The sequence below is a fragment of the Rhinopithecus roxellana genome, chromosome 19 (genome assembly GCF_007565055.1).
Source record: "Rhinopithecus roxellana isolate Shanxi Qingling chromosome 19, ASM756505v1, whole genome shotgun sequence".
Lineage (NCBI taxonomy): Eukaryota > Metazoa > Chordata > Mammalia > Primates > Cercopithecidae > Rhinopithecus > Rhinopithecus roxellana.
This window is the reverse complement of record NC_044567.1, coordinates 75,934,546-75,949,858: the sequence shown is the minus strand read 5'-3', so window position 1 is coordinate 75,949,858 and position 15,313 is coordinate 75,934,546. Positions and strand designations below refer to the sequence as shown.

The following is a 15,313-nucleotide window of genomic DNA, read 5'->3' as shown; positions in this document are numbered from 1 at the left end:
TTTCTGTTTTTGCTAGTTTAATTAAGTAGTTAAAGAAAGCTAATTTCCCTCATTTCTAGTGATCCTTGCACTTTATTTATTTGAGACAAAGTCTCACTCTGTTGCCTAAGCTAGAGTGCAGTGGCACAATCTCAGCTCACCACAACCTCTGCCTCCAGGGTTCCAGTGATTCTCCTGCCTCAGCAACCCCCACTCCGCCCCGCCCAAGTAGCTGGGATTACAGGCATGCGCCACCACGCCCGGCTCCTTTTTATATTTTTAGTAGAGATGGGGTTTCACCATGTTGGCCAGAATGATCTGAAATTCCTGGCCTCAGGTGATCCGCCTGCCTCAGCCTCCCAAAGTGCTGGGATTACAGGCATGAGCCACCGCGCCCCGCCCAATCCTTGCACTTTCTATGTGAAAGCTTGCTATCTGAATTTCCTCAACTGTGATCAACTATAAACTGAAATTAAAGTTTCTAATTGTAATCCAGGTGTCCTCATAACATTTGTTTTTGTTTTAGTTTGCTTTTGAGACAGAGAGAGTCTTCTCGCTTTTTCACCGAGGCTGGAGTGCAGTGGCATGATCTCAGCTCACTGCAACCTCTGCCTCCGGGGTTAGAAGTTCAAGACCAGCCTCAACCTCCCAAGTAGCTGGGATTACAGGTGCCCACTGCCACCCCTGGCTATTTTCTTTTTCTTTTTCTTTTTTTTTTTTTTTTTGAGACAGCGTTTCACTCTGTCACACAGGCTGGAGTGCAATGACACCACCTCGGCTGACTGCAACCTCTACCTCCCAGGTTCAAGCAATACTCCTACCTCAGCCTCCTAAGTAGCTGGGATTACAGGCAACATGCCACCACGCCCAGCTAATTTTTGTATTTTTAGTAGAGACAGGGTTTCACCATGTTGTCCAGGCTGGTCTCGAACTCCTGACCTCGTGATCTGCCCACCTTGGCTTCCCAAAGTGCTGAGATTACAGGCATGAGCCACTGTGCCCGGCCGTCCTCATAACATTTAAAAGTAAAAATTCCGGCCGGGCGCGGTGGCTCAACACGGTGGCTAACACGGTGAAACCCCGTCTCTACTAAATGCAAAAAAAAAAAAACTAGCCGGGCGAGGTGGCAGGCGCCTGTAGTCCCAGCTACTGGGGAGGCTGAGGCAGGAGAATGGCGTAAACCCGGGAGGCGGAGCTTGCAGTGAGCTGAGATCCGGCCACTGCACTCCAGACCGGGCGACAGAGCAAGACTCCGTCTCAAAAAAAAAAAAAAAAAAAAAAATTCCTTTTCCTATTAGTGTGTTTTTTCTGGTGTGTCTCACATTAAGTTCTTATAACAGTTTAAATCACTTCTGGAATTTTTTTCTAGTACATTGGATGACTTTTTTTTATTTTAATTCAAAACCATATGTTTTTCATGACCATGACATCATGTAAAATTCTAGAAGGGTAACTCTCATTGCCTTACCATAAAAAAAAAAAGTTCTTTGGAACACTTGTCTGCTTTCTTTTTTCATTTTCAACAAATATTTACTAAATAATACCAAATGCCAACCTCGAAGCTGCTCACACTTGTAATCCCAATACCTTGGGATTGGGAGGCTGGGGCAGGAGGAGCCCTTGAGCCCAGGAGTTCGAGACCAGCCTGGGCAACATAGGAAGACCCCCTACTAAAATAGTAGCAACAAAATAGAGTGGTGGCGCCGCCTGTCATCCCAGCTACTTGGGAAGCTAAGGCAGAAGAACTGCTTGAGCCCAGGAGGTTGAGTCTCCCATGAGTGCCACTGCACTCCAGCCTGGGCAACAGAGCAAGACCCTGTTTCAAACAAACAAGCAAACAAACAAAAACAAAGGCCACCGTGGCCAAAGTACTGTGCAGGAACCTGTGCAGCAACAAAAAGGCCCTGCTCTGGAGGTGTTTGAGGGACGACAGCAGTAAAATGCTAGAAGAAAAGGCTTCTTCCAGCTGAGGGCAACCAGAAGGCCACAGGTGTGAGTTGGGACTCAGAGACAGCCCCCTGGGAAGCTGGTGCTCCTGGCAGGAAAAAAAGCCTGAGCAGAGTCCCAGTTGGGCAGTACTGAGAGCTATGGGTAATGGCAAGGAGCTCAGCTTGGCTTGCACAAGCGCTGAGAACCTGACCATGGAAGGCCGGGAATTCTTTTTCTTTCCTTTTTTCTTTTTTTTTTTTTTGAGACAGAATCTTATTCTGTTACCAAGGCTGGTGCAATGGCATGATCTCAGCTCACTGCAATCTCCACCTCCCGGGTTCAAGTTATTCTCCTGCCTCAGCCTCCCAAGCTGCTGGGATTACAGGCATGTACCACCATGCCCGGCTAATTTTTGTATTTTTAGGAGAGACCGGGTTTCACCATGTTGGCCAGACTAGTCTTGAACCCCTGACCTCAAGTGATCCACCCGCCTCAGCCTCCCAAAGTGCTGAGATTACAAGCATGCACCACCACACCTGGCTAATTTTTATATTGTTAGTAGAGATGGGGTTTCACCATTTTGTATTTTTGTATTTTTAATGGAGACAGGGGTTTTACCATGTTGGCCAGGCTGGTCTTGAACTCCTGACTTCAGGTGATCCGCCTGCCTTGGACTCCCAAAGTGCTGGGATTATAGGCATGAGTCACTGTGCCTGGCGGGAATTCTAAATTCAGAAAGTTTACATTGATTCAAGCTGTCCCTTAGCAGCACTAACATGGCAGCAATGCCAGCTCTGGACTGAGGGTGGAGGGGAAGACCCCGAGGGAGGAAACTGTGGATGTAAATTATATCACAAAGGCCAGGGGAAGAGAGTTTTCAAAAGTGTCCATCGGTCCAGGAGCAGTGGTTTGTGCCTGTAATCCCAGCACTTTGGGAGGCCAAGGCAGAAGAATCGCATGAGCCCAGTTCAAGGCCAGGTCTGGGCAACATAGTGAGACTCTGTCTTTAATTAAAGAACAACAACAGGCTGGGCACGGTGGCTCACACCTGTAATTCCAGCACTTTGGGAGGCCAAGGGTGGATCAGAGGTCAGGAGATTGAGACCATCTTGGCTAATACGGTGAAACCCCATCTGTACTAAAAATACAAAAATAAAATTAGCCGGGCGTGGTGGCGGGCGCCTGTAGTCCCAGCTACTCAGGAGGCTGAGGCGGGAGAATGGCGTGAACCCGGGAGGCGGGGCTTGCAGTGAGCGGAGATTGCGCCACTGCACTCCAGCCTGGGCGACAGAGCGAGACTCCGTCTAGCAAAACAAATAAACAAAAAAACAAACAACAACAACAATAAAAATCCCAGAAAACAGTCCATTGTAGGGAAGCAATTTTGTTTTGTTTGAACCAAGTACATCCCAACAATGAAATATTGAGCACCGTTAATAAGAATGAGGCAGCTCTGTAGACGGCTATGGCAAGATCTCTAAGAATACATAAAATAAAAATTATTTTGCAGAAGAGTTTAAAACATGGGCCTATTTGGGTAAAAGGAGTATTTATGTGTGTGCATATGCATAAAAAATCAGAAGATTACCCAATGAACTACTACTAATCTTCACTGGAGAATCTTGGTGGGGAAGATTACCCACTAGAATCTGCTAGTGGTAGACTGTGGCTTGTGCTAGGGTGTGATCAGTGTAGGGGAGTGGACTTCACATTTTTTCGCACTTACTTGTGTATGGTTTGAATGTTTTCCACTGAGCATGCATTTTTACTTTCCTTTTTTTGAGACAGGGTCTCACTGTGTTGTCCAGGTTGTGCAGTGGTGCAATCATAGCTCACTGCAGCCTCCAACTCCTGGGCTCAAGTAATCTTTCTGCCTCAACCTCCTGAGTAGCTGAGACCACAGGCACGCACCACTGTGCCCAGCTAATTAAAAAAAAACAAAAATTGTAGACATGGGGTCTTGCTATGTTGCCCTGTCTGGTCTCAAACTCCTGGCCTCAAGCAATCTCTCCTCCCTTGGCCTCTAAAAGCACTGGGATAATAGGTATGAGCCACTATGCCTGGCCCATTCTTACAATTGAGGCTAATGAACAGCATCCATGCTGCAAGGTGAGGCCTAAGAAAGGTCACTTAATTTAGTAATTAGGGAGCCTCATTAGTATGACCCTTGGGGGTAGTCCCTTAGACAGTAGGCTAAAGGCAACTAGAGGCACAAAGGGGAGAGGTATGCCCAACCACCCCAGTGTTCCCTAGTCTGTCTTGGTTTTATTCCAGAGTCCCAGGAAGTTCCTTATCCTTCCCTAAGTGAAGATTAAATAGAGAAGTGTAAGGATGAAGAGGAAGGTGATAAAGAGGATGGCAACAAATTGAGGGGTTTTTGAGGGTAGGACCGTTGAGGATGAGATTTTTTTTTTCTTTGGTGTTTCAATTTACTTTCAGAAAAACTATGATTACTTTTTGGCACTTACAGTAGTTAGCAAAGTGTCACGAAGAAGTAATGCCTCTGACTGAGGCTATTTCTGAAAAAGAAAAAGAAAAAAAGAGTAATAATGAAGTCACGGGTTTAGACCTGCTTCAATTTAAAAAAATAAAATGGGGCTGGGCATGGTGGTGCACTTCGGGAACCTGAGGCAAGAGAATCGCTTGAACTCAGGAGGCAGAAGTTGTAGTGAGCCAAGATCGCGCCACTGCACTCCAGCCTGAGAGGGAGACTGTCCAAAAAAAAAAAAAAAAAAAAAAAAAAAAAGTTGTGTCAGAGGTGTTTGAACCAGAGCAACTCCATCTTTAATAAGGGCTGGGTAAAATGAGGCTGGGAACTCCTGGGCTGCATTCCCAAGAGGTTAGGCATTCTAAGGGGCAGGATGACATGGGAGGTCAGCACAAGACACAGGTCACAAAGACCTTGCCGAAAAAACAGCATGCAGTATAGAAGTCACCCAAATCCCACTAAAACTAAGAGGTGACAAAAGTGACCTCTGAGCCGGGCATGGTGGCTCACACCTGTAATCCCAGAACTTTGGGAGGCTGAGGTGGGCAGATCATGAGGTCAGGAGTTCAAGACCAGTCTGGTCAACATGGTAAAATCCCATCTCTACTAAAAGTACAAAAATTAGCCAGGTGTGGTGGCACGTGCCTATAGTCCCAGCTACTTGGGAGGCTGAGGCAGGAGAATTGCTTGAACCTGGGAGGCAGAGGTTGCAGTGAGCCGAGGTGGTACCATTACACTCCAGCCTGGGTGACAGAGTGAAACCCTGTCTCAAAAAAAGAAAAAAAAAAAAATAGGAGGTTGCAGTGAGCCAAGATCATGCCATGGCACTGCAGCCTGGGCAACAGAGTGAGACTCCATCTCAAAAAAAAAAAGTGACCTCTGGTCATCCTCACTGCCCATTTTTTATACACTAATTATAATGCATTGGCATGCTAAAAGATACTCCTATCAGTGCCATGACAGCTTACAAATGCCATGGCAACGTCAAGAAGTTACCTTATAGGGTCTAAAAAAGGGAGAACTCCCTTAGTTCTGGGAATTGAACACTCCTTTCCCAGAAAAATCATGAATAATCCACCCCTTGTTTAGCATATCATCAAGAAGTTAACAATTGTATAAGCAGCTGAGCTGTCCATGCTACTTCTCTGCCTATGGAGTAGCCATTCTTTATTCCTTTCCTTTCCTAATAAGCCTGCTTTCACTTTTCCCTATGGATTCGCCTCACATTCTTCTTGCATGAGTTCCTTCTCTTGGGGTCTGGATTGGACCCCCTTTCTGGTAACAGTTGTAGTTAGGATTTTTTTTTTTTTTTTTTTTGAGACAGGGTCTCATTCTGTCACCCAGGCTGGAATGCGATGATGCAATCACGGCTTACTATAGCCTCAACCTCCTGTGCTCAAGCAATCCTCCCATCTCAGCCTCCCCAGTAGCTGGGACTACAGGCATGAGCCAGGACACCCAGCTAATATTTTTCTTTTTTTTTTTTTGTAGTGACTGGGTTTCATCATGTTGCCCAAGCTGGTCTTAAACTCCTGGGCTCAAGCAATCTTCCCTCCTCAGCCTCCCAAAGTGCTGGGATTACAGGCATGGGCCACCGTGTCCAGCAGGATTTTGTATATTGAAGACTGTGTTTTATCATATTTGGGAAATTGATAGTCATAGTCACATTTTTCTCTTCTTCTGTTTTTTTTTTTTTTTTTTTTTGAGACAGAGTCTTTCTCTGTCGCCCAGGCTGCAGTGCAGTGGCACGATCTCGGCTCACTGCAACCTCCGCCTCCTGGGTTCAAACGATTTTCTTGCCTCAGCCTCCTGAGTAGCTGGGACTACAGGCGCCCACCACCACGCCTGGCTAATTTTTTGTATTTTTAGTAGAGATGGGGTTTCACCATGTAAGCCAGGATGATCTCGATCTCCTGACCTCATGATCCGCCCACCTCGGCCTCCCAAAGTGCTGGGATTATAGGTATGAGCCACCTCACCCAGCCTTTCTCCTCTTAATAAAAATAGCAATAATTTAGTATTGTTTGCTAAGGAATTATTCTGTGCCCAGTAGCGTACCAGGCACATATCTCATACATTCAGGATCTCATTTGTATGTTATTCTTATAATACCTCTACAAGAGGTATTGATTTTTCCCATCTTATAAATGAAGACACTTGAGCCTCTGACTGAGGTCACATAGCTGGTGAGTGGCATCAGTCTTGGTCCCACCTATCCTGTCCCTATTTACATTTCCAGAGGACAGAGGTGGGGATACACTGCCACTCCTGCCTCATCCACAGGGGGAGGGGCCACTTCTCAGCCCCGCACCTGGCTGCCTTCAGGGAAGGCTGGGGAAGGCTAAGGCAGGCTGGAGATAGTGTTCCCTGCATGTGTCCGCCGAGGTGGTCCCTGGGAAGGAGATAAATAGAGAGGCCACCCATCCGATCTGGGATCTGTCACTGTGGGCCATGTCTGTGTGCTTGTCTCTCGTCTTCAGAGGTCATTCCAAGAGGAAGGGACCAGGCTCCCTCAGTGTCCTCCCCAGGATCCATGAGTCTCGAAGGAAGGGTCATTGGAAGATGGGAAAGAAGAGGGGAGGGGAGGCACGCTAGGCAAAGGGATCGCGCGTGGGCAGAGGCCTGGAGGTGGAGAAGGCTGGGGCAGGACAACAGAGCAGAGGCATGGGGGGCGGGAAAACTAGGAAGAAGTTGGTCCTTCTTCTACCAACAAAAGCCAGAGCAGAATGCACAGTCGGAGAAAGAGAAACCGGGGGAGGGGGAGGCTGAAGGGAGCAGACTGCAGGTGGAAGGATCTGCGCTTCGAGAGTGCAGAGCCAAGAGGCTGGTGCCTGGGGGCCAGGAGGGCAGGGGGAAGTGCAAGAAAGGAATCAACCGGTAGAATTCCACGAGGGGCCACAGTGTGCAGTTGAGGAGGTCAACCCAATCTGCTTCCTAAAGGGCTGCAGCTGGTGGACCCCGGCAGTCCCCCAGTGTCACAGGTGCCACTGGACAGCCCTCATCCAGCTGCCGTTTACTGGAACAATCCGTAGCTGAGGAGTGACAGATCTTCAGGGCACAGGGTGAGCTCCAGGAGCGCATCACCACCCCACTGGCCCACCCCACTCAGATTCACAGGATCCAGGCGTGGGAAAGTGGCCCCTCCCATCTCACATAGGCCTCAACAGGAAGACATGCTTCCTATTAGCAGTGCTGAGGCCTTCCAAGTCCAGGGACTCCCACTGGAGACATGCTGGGGAGGTCTCAAATAAAGTACAGGCCAATGCCATCTCTGCTTCAGCTCTGCAGGGGCTCAGTATGACACCCACTGAATGAATGAATGAATGAATGAATGAATGAATGAATGAATGAACAACCATGTGAATCCTTGACCTCAGGGAAACTGGAATGCCAGACTGGGGCACCTTGAGTCACTCACTTATCAATGACTTCTTGGAGGGAGTCCCTCAGAGATCCTGAGGACACTGAAGGCGGCTTGGTCCAGGCCTCCTGGACCCACAAGGAAGTGGGCGACCCAGGCACCCAGACCACTGACATGTGACAGAGGGCTGCTCGCTCCACCCTCCTCCTCAGGAGTCCTCCCGGTGGGACATATCGAGAGGTGTCCTAGAGGGATTGGAGTTATGGGGGCGGGGGGAACCCATAAGGCAGAATTTTCCAGGCTTTCCTAACACACACACACTGACAGTGCTTCACGCGATGGAAAAGCGGTATGGTACTGGAGCGTTCAGGCTCTGTAACCACTGCTGGGTTCGAACCTCACTGGTACCACCTTCTAGTGGTGTGGTGGCACAGCCTTGAGTGACTCCCTTAACATCTTTAACATTTTCACGCCAGGTGTGTGCAAGGGTGACACCTGCTCAGAGATAGGAGGTGTCGAAGAGCTGCTGCCAGCATAGCACCCGGCACAGCACCCACCACATGCATAGCGCAGCCGTGGATGCCATCGCTTCATCCCTCCGGGGGTGTGAACAGTGCAACAGGACTCCTCCTCGATGCTTAAACTGATGAGGAACTCAAGTGAATATCCGCCTAAGAATTGCACGGCACTTCTGAAATCATCTCATCAGGCCAAGTCACAGTGCCCTGCATGCATCAGAAGGCCAGGATTTCCCAGGGTTCTTCCTCCCCTCTGTGTACCCTCACCTTGCCCAGGTAAACCCAGAAGACAGCCAGGATCCCAGCACCAGACACAGCTCGACTGGGCACCTCCTGGGCCCTGATGGCTCACAAAAAGCCAGAGGGTTGGAGCAAGGAAAACTGAGTTTTGCGTGGGGGAACAGTAAGAAGTTTCTGAACCCCACGACTCAGCAGAAGCTGGGCCGGAAGTGTGGGGAGCTGGTCTGGTTGATTCTGGTCAGAGCCCCAAGCACCCGATGCTTCCCTCCCTGTCCTTCAGGGAGCAGCGACCTTCGCCACAAGAAGATTTCCTGAGGTCTCCTCACCCCGTGACCTTGAGACTTGATCCCTGGAGCTCCTAGAAGCCCTTTTCCCTGCAACTAGTCCCTCATTCCTCTGCTCAGAAACCTCCAAGGGTCCCCTGGGGTTCCTCACAGCCAGCGTGCAAGTCCCTTCCCCATTCTGGCCTCTCAGACACCTCTTTTACTCAACCTTCTCCTCAGCCCAGCCAGCAAGCTTCCACATCATCCCCAGAAAAGCGTAGCCCGGTGGCCCCTTCCTGCCTCTCTCCAGACAGCCTTGGTCACCCTTTGGTCCACATGGTCTTTCCTGCCTCCAGTCTCCAGACAGGAAGCATCCACACTCCAGCCTTTCACTTACAGGTGTGTGACCAATGTAAATTATAAGACCCCTCTTAGCCTTCATTTCCTCAACTGCAAAAATGGTCCAACAATAGCCATCTCATTGGGTTGTTATCAGAATGAAACGGGCACTTGCACATGAAGCATTTGGCGTGGCTCTGGGCAGGCAGGCATCCCACCGATGGCATCCTGCCCCCCACGCAGTTCCCTGTTCCATGTTTCATTCTCCCACAAGATATTTTTTCCAGAACATGCATCTTACACGCTTCTCTACCTTCCCTCCTCCCCAAGAACTTGGCTCAAGGCTGAGCAAACGGAATGCTCCAGAAATGGAGTAATATGGCAACCAACAAAAAGGACTTCTTCCAGTGACAGGCTCCGTGGGCCACTCCACCCAAGGTGAAGAAAAGATGGATTCCACCATCACGCACCAAGAAGGCACTGCCGCCTCGCTGTCCCCGCCCCGTGATCTGGGCACACAGGACTCCCCCCATGGTGGTCAGGAAACTTCCCACAGGCAGCCCCTGCCCTGCCTGGCATAAGCCTCACCCCCAGTAGCACTGGCCTGCCACACCCTACCACCCACATGCATTTCCTGGGGCCATTTGGTCCCTGGTGCTGGTGAAATCCTCCCAATGACAACGTCATTCACCAGGTACTAAGGGCTGCCAGCTCTTCGGGCAAGGAATTCAGCCCAGAGGCTCTGAACAGGCTTCCCAGGGGAGGGCCCAGTGGAATGTGACAGGGCAGGGGCAGGCGCTCTCTGGGCAGAGGGCACAGTTGGAACCTGCAGCAGCTCCATCCTCCTCCTGCTCAGCTACTTCTGGAAGACCTCACACTGCCTGTCACCCAGATCCAAGCCTCCTCAGGGTGTGGTCAATGCAGTGCCACCGGGAAGGGGACCTCTGAGGCTACTCATCCCTGGACAGAGCCCCAGGGAGGGCTGGGCACAGAGACCAGGAGGAGAAGGGACACTCCAGGCGTCCTTGTCCTCCCTGACTGGGCCTCTCACCAGGCACTTCCAGCCCTTTCTATGACAAGCTCCAGGGGGAAAGGCCGAGTCAGCACTCTGGCCACAACTCTCTCCCAGGGCCTGGCTTTAAAGCGCGCTCTGGAGCTCTGGGAACGGCTATCCTCTCCAACCCTCCCCACTGCCTGCCTCCTGAGGCCCTGCACAGAGGAGCAGAGGAAGACAGGAGTGCGAGGAGGCAGGGGAACTGCCTATGAGGCCGTCCTGCAGTGGGTTAGGGGGTTACTCGGCCTGGTTTCTGTCTGTCCGACATTCAATGCCAGGTGGGTGCAGAATTGCCCTGGGGGTTCTGGTTGGTGTGAATGTGGGTCACCGTGGCCCCCACCTTTCCCATCTGGCAGATACGTGTCTTGTGCCTACGTCACGCCAGGCCAAGCCAGCAAGCACGGGCCAGGCTGGAGGCCCCAGACTCTCCAGGTGGCTGTCTGGTCCTTGGACAAAACTGCAGACACTGCACGGACTGTCCCCATCCCCCAATTAAACAGCCAGCAGGACCAAGCTGGGCCCGGAATGGGGCTGCAATCACCACCCTCCTCGGCGATTCCCGCGTTCATTCTAGACGCCCCCACCCCCACTCCCCCAGGAAGTGGATCTTTCCTTTTAATGCTCAGATTCTTGGCGAGGGATCTGTCTGCCCCCACACTTCACTGTTACCCCTGAATAAGGAGCAGGAAGAGAATGGCACAGTTTCGGGGTTTTCTGATTTGTGTTTCGTTTTCTTTTGGTTGGGTTTTTAAATGTTTAGCAGTTCTTTTGCCGCTCAAGATCTGTCCCCTCTGGAGGTCCACCAGAGTGCTCAGAACTGCCCACGCTACGCAACATCACAGCACGGCAGCGCCCAGCCTGTCGCTGCATCCCGGTGGCAGAAGCCTCCTCACAGGGCTGCTGAGCTCACACGGGGCGGATGCCGCGCGCCACAAGCCTCCTCGAAGACTAAGTGTGGAAAAGAAAATATCAACGCCCACGAGATGCTGGGGGCGGGGGGAAGGTGGAGGAAACGAACCCTCGCGGATAGTTGGAAAGCCGTCCTAACGCATCAGTCCTGGGGCAGAGCGAGGAGACCGGGCCCGGGAACTCCCCGGACAGAGAGCCCTGGCTCCCCGGGCGCGCCCTGCAGGTCCCCTGCCGAGGACCGGCCAGCGCCGGGTGGTCCGGGAGCGCCGTGCGCGGGGGTCCTCACGAGCCCACCCGCTTCCTCCGAGGCTGCTGGAGTCCCCCGGGCTCCCCTCCCCCGCCGCCCGCCACATCTGGTTCCACTCAGGTCCTCCCCCACCTCTAGGCGCGCTCCTCCTCCCCTCTCCTCTCCCGCTTTCAGAAAAGCGGAGACGAGTTTTAAAAACCCAGTCACACACACACGCACACGCACACACGCTTCTGGAGAAAAGAGGGGGGGAAAGGAGGGAAAAGTCGAGAGCGGCCCGCGCCCCGGCGCTCCCCCCGCCCGGGCCCCGAAGTTGGCCAAGTTGGCAGTGCCTTACCCGGGAGGGCGGCGTCCCCAGGGGCGCCGGGACGGCCGAAGTGCAGGCCCCCGAGGAGCAGGACGCAGTGCAGCAGGTGACGAGAACAAGGCGCGGGGGCCGGCCGGCCGGGCCCCATCCCCGGGCGCAACGCTCAGTGGACGCAGGGACCGAGGGCGCACGGGCGCAACGCGCGGTGGCAGCCCCGAGGCTGGGCTGTGATGACCGCCCGCAAGGGGCTCGCGTCCTCCTCCGGGTCGGGACGAAGTGATGCCTCCCGGGGAGGAGGAGGGAGGAGGCAGCCCGGGCGGAGGGAGGGCGGAGGGAGGAGCGCAGAACCCGGGAGGAGGGTTTGAGGGGTAGAGGGAAAGGGAAGCGGGCAGCGTGGGAGGGGAAGGGGAGGAGGTGCGGCGCTGGGGCGAGAGCGTCGGGAGAGAAAGGGGTGGCGGAGAGGTGGATAGGCCGGGTCCAGGAGGACCCCAGCGTGCGCCTTTCTCTCGCTGCTCTGCTTCCCAGTCTCCCCACCTCGCCTTCCCTCTCTTCTGTCCCGGCCAGGAGCCCCAGACGCTGCGTCACAACTCCCCGGCTGGCGCGGGCGGGGAAGCAACTGCAAAACTTTCCGCAAACTTCACGGTGTGGTGGGACCACGGCTACGAGGTCGGGCCAGCCCGGGGCGGGGGCGTGCGGCTGACCCAGGTGGCCAGACCCGGGCCGCCAGCATCCGCCCCGCCGCCCAGCCATCCCGCCTCTTTCTGCCGACGTCTCCACAGCCCAGCATCCACTACCTCCATGCCGAGGAGGACCCCTCCCCCGGTCTGGTGGGGAAGGGGCGGAGCCCAGGGCCTGGCCACCAGGGCGAAGATTGGGGGAGGGGGAGGCAGGGCCCTTGTTCCGTGTGCGGAGCGCGAACAATTCTTGCACGTCTTGTTTTAGCATTTTCGTGACCTCTGTGTCAGTGTCCCCGGTGCAGGAGGGTAGCACTTTTGCTAGTTGGGGCTGCATCCAGAAACCTGGGGAAAATCTGTCCACTGGACGTCCCAGAAGACCGACATCATCACTCCCACCAACTGGACTGCTGGCCGGTAGCAAAAGACCAACTGGAAATTTCATAAAAGGTTAGACAATCCACAGTTACTCAGTGTTACGCAACAGGTCTCTGCAGCACAGAGCACGGACTGCGGAGTCAGGATGCTGGAGTCCAGCCCTGCCTCTCTGCGGATTCCCTGCGTGACCTGGGAAAGCCTCTTGGGGTCTCAGGACATAGGGCAGGACTGAGACATTGAGACCCCAAGTGCAAAGAAGACACATTTCTCCTACCACGAGTCATCAAAAACACTGTGAAACTGTAATATGGGCCGGATGCGGTGGCTCACGCTGTAATCCCAGCACTTTGGGAGGCCAAGGAGAGAGGATCGATTGAGCCCAGGAGTTCAAGACCAGCCTGGGCAACATAGGCAGATCCCATCTCGTTTTGTTAATATAAATTTCTTAAATAATAATAAAACTGTAATATAAATTTTATTATTTCCTGTCTTGCCCACCTTGGTATGTTTTTTGGAAATAAATCTTTTTTCCTTTTCATTCCTCCTATCTTGGGTAAATGTTTTCCCGACTCTGCAATGGGGGTGTTGGGTCAGAGATGCTCATTCGTCTCTTCCCATCTCTGCCAGGCAGAGGCTCCTGGCAAACAGTCCGGTGGTAACAGAGCCTGGAAGCAAGCCCCCACTAAAATCCCCTAGAGGCCCCTGGAAAGGGTCTCATTAGCCACCCTTTGGTTAGCAGCTGGACCAACAAAGTCCCTGCACTCCACGGCTAGCTTCAGCAGGTCTGACAGGGCCAGGTCCCTTCTGGTGGCTGTGGCTCCACTGCCCCTTGGGACATGTCTTCTTGGTGTGGCATGTTCTGGGATCTCAGTGCTCTGCACACAACAGGCCATGCTGGAGCTGCCTCAGAGGTCCCCCTCCTGGCCTTCCCTCTTGCACAATCCTGTAATCTCCAAAGGATTTGAGGATTTGCCGGCTTTAGCTAAGCTGCTCTCTCGCTCTATCTGAACAGCCAGAACACAGGATACTCCTTCCCCTGAAACAGGGTTGGATTCCCCCTTCTCCAGCAGCTTGAGTAGGTTTTGGCGTTTCCTGCCGGTCATCCCCACCCTCCTACCAGTGGCAGGACAGAAGCCCACTTCCTGACGTCACCAGTGCACAGCATGGGGCCAGAGTGTCCACCACTTGCCAGCGCCTGGTCCCACCATGCCCAGCACACAGGAGGTGTGCTCTCATCTCTTCACCCACGGGTTCAACAAGCACCGACTGCTAGCCCTGTGCTAGCTGCTACGGAAACAGAGATGGGCAAACACAGTTGCAGCCCTAGAGAAGCCTCATTAAGTAGGGAAAAATAAATGTTTTGCCATATTCCAGGCAAAGAAGACTCAATGGCTGAGGAGCACGAAAAGAGTGCTGCACTCGCAGGGACAGAGGTTGGTTCAAGCCTCTAAGGCTCAGTTCTAGTCTCTGTCAAGGGTGAGACTTCCTCCTCCAGCGTGACATGGTTCCACAGTGTTCTGCTGACTGAGACTTTCTCCTCCAGCACGACACGGTTCCACACTGTGTTCCAACGACTGTTCTGCTGATGTCTGCAGCCACCAACTGCTTTTGATCTTGACTTTGGGGTAGAAAGCAGGGACACATCTGGGAGATTCTCCTGTGGAGAATCCAGGCCGGTTCCCTACTACGTAAAGATCCTGTGCAGGCTCAGTTGTCAACAGAACATGGTCACAGTCCGTAGGAGTGTTGGGTGTTTTGAGCAGCATGGGGCTTTTGAGGAACCCCTCATAAGCATCCAGACCTTCATCTGCTTCCAAAGAAGGGCTCGCATCCTCTGTGCCCACAGCCTCCTCACCATTCCTGTGCCCACAGTTGAACAGCTGTTTATTGAGGGCCAGTACGTGTCAGGCATCAGGCTAGATGCCGGAGACTTAGTGAGGTCTGTAGTCAGAGATTTTTGCCAAGGGGATTTTTGCCAAGATGGTATTCGCTATTGTGGAACTGAAACTGAGAATGGTTCTCCCCTAGACACTGACCAACTGTCAGCCAGCAACAGGTACCGGGGGTGATATGGTTTGGATCTGTGTTCCCGCCCAAATATCATGTCAAATTGTAATCCCCAGTGTTGGAGATGGGCCGTGGTGGGAGGTGATTGGATCATGGGGGTGGATTTCTCATGAATGGTTTAGCACCATCCTCCTTGGTGCTGTTCTCATGATAGTGAGTGAGTTCTCACGAGAACCGGTCATTTAAAAAGTCATTTAAAAGTGTGCAGCACCTCTCCACTCTCTCTCTCTCACTCCTGCTCCACCCATGTGAACTGCTGCATCCCTGCCGCCATGATTGTAAGTTTCCTGAGGCCTCCCTAGAAGCCGAGCAGACGCCAGCATCATGCTTCCTGTACAACCTGTGGAACCATGAGCAAATTAAACCTCTTTTCTTTATAAATTACCCAATCTCAGATATTTCTTTTTTTTGAGACCAAGTCTCACTCCATTGCCCAGGCTGGAGTGCAGTGGTGCAGTCTTGGCTCACTGCAACCTCTACCTCCCAGGTTCAAGCGATTCTGCCTCAGCCTCCTGAGTAGCTGGGATTACAGGCGCCCGCCACCACGCCCGGCTAATTTT

General features: G+C 52.6%; 1 protein-coding gene across 1 annotated transcript in view; it reads right to left on the bottom strand.

Annotated features, from left to right (window-relative positions):
- MRC2 (mannose receptor C type 2) overlaps positions 1-12,519 on the bottom strand; it is a 66,402-nt gene extending 53,883 nt beyond the window's left edge. Inside the window, exon 1 of the mRNA XM_010380078.2 lies at positions 11,665-12,519. Within this exon, the coding sequence (XP_010378380.2) occupies positions 11,665-11,782 (118 nt within the window). The 5' untranslated portion in view covers positions 11,783-12,519. The remainder of the gene's footprint in view (positions 1-11,664) is intronic.
- Between the last annotated feature and the right edge of the window lie 2,794 nt (positions 12,520-15,313).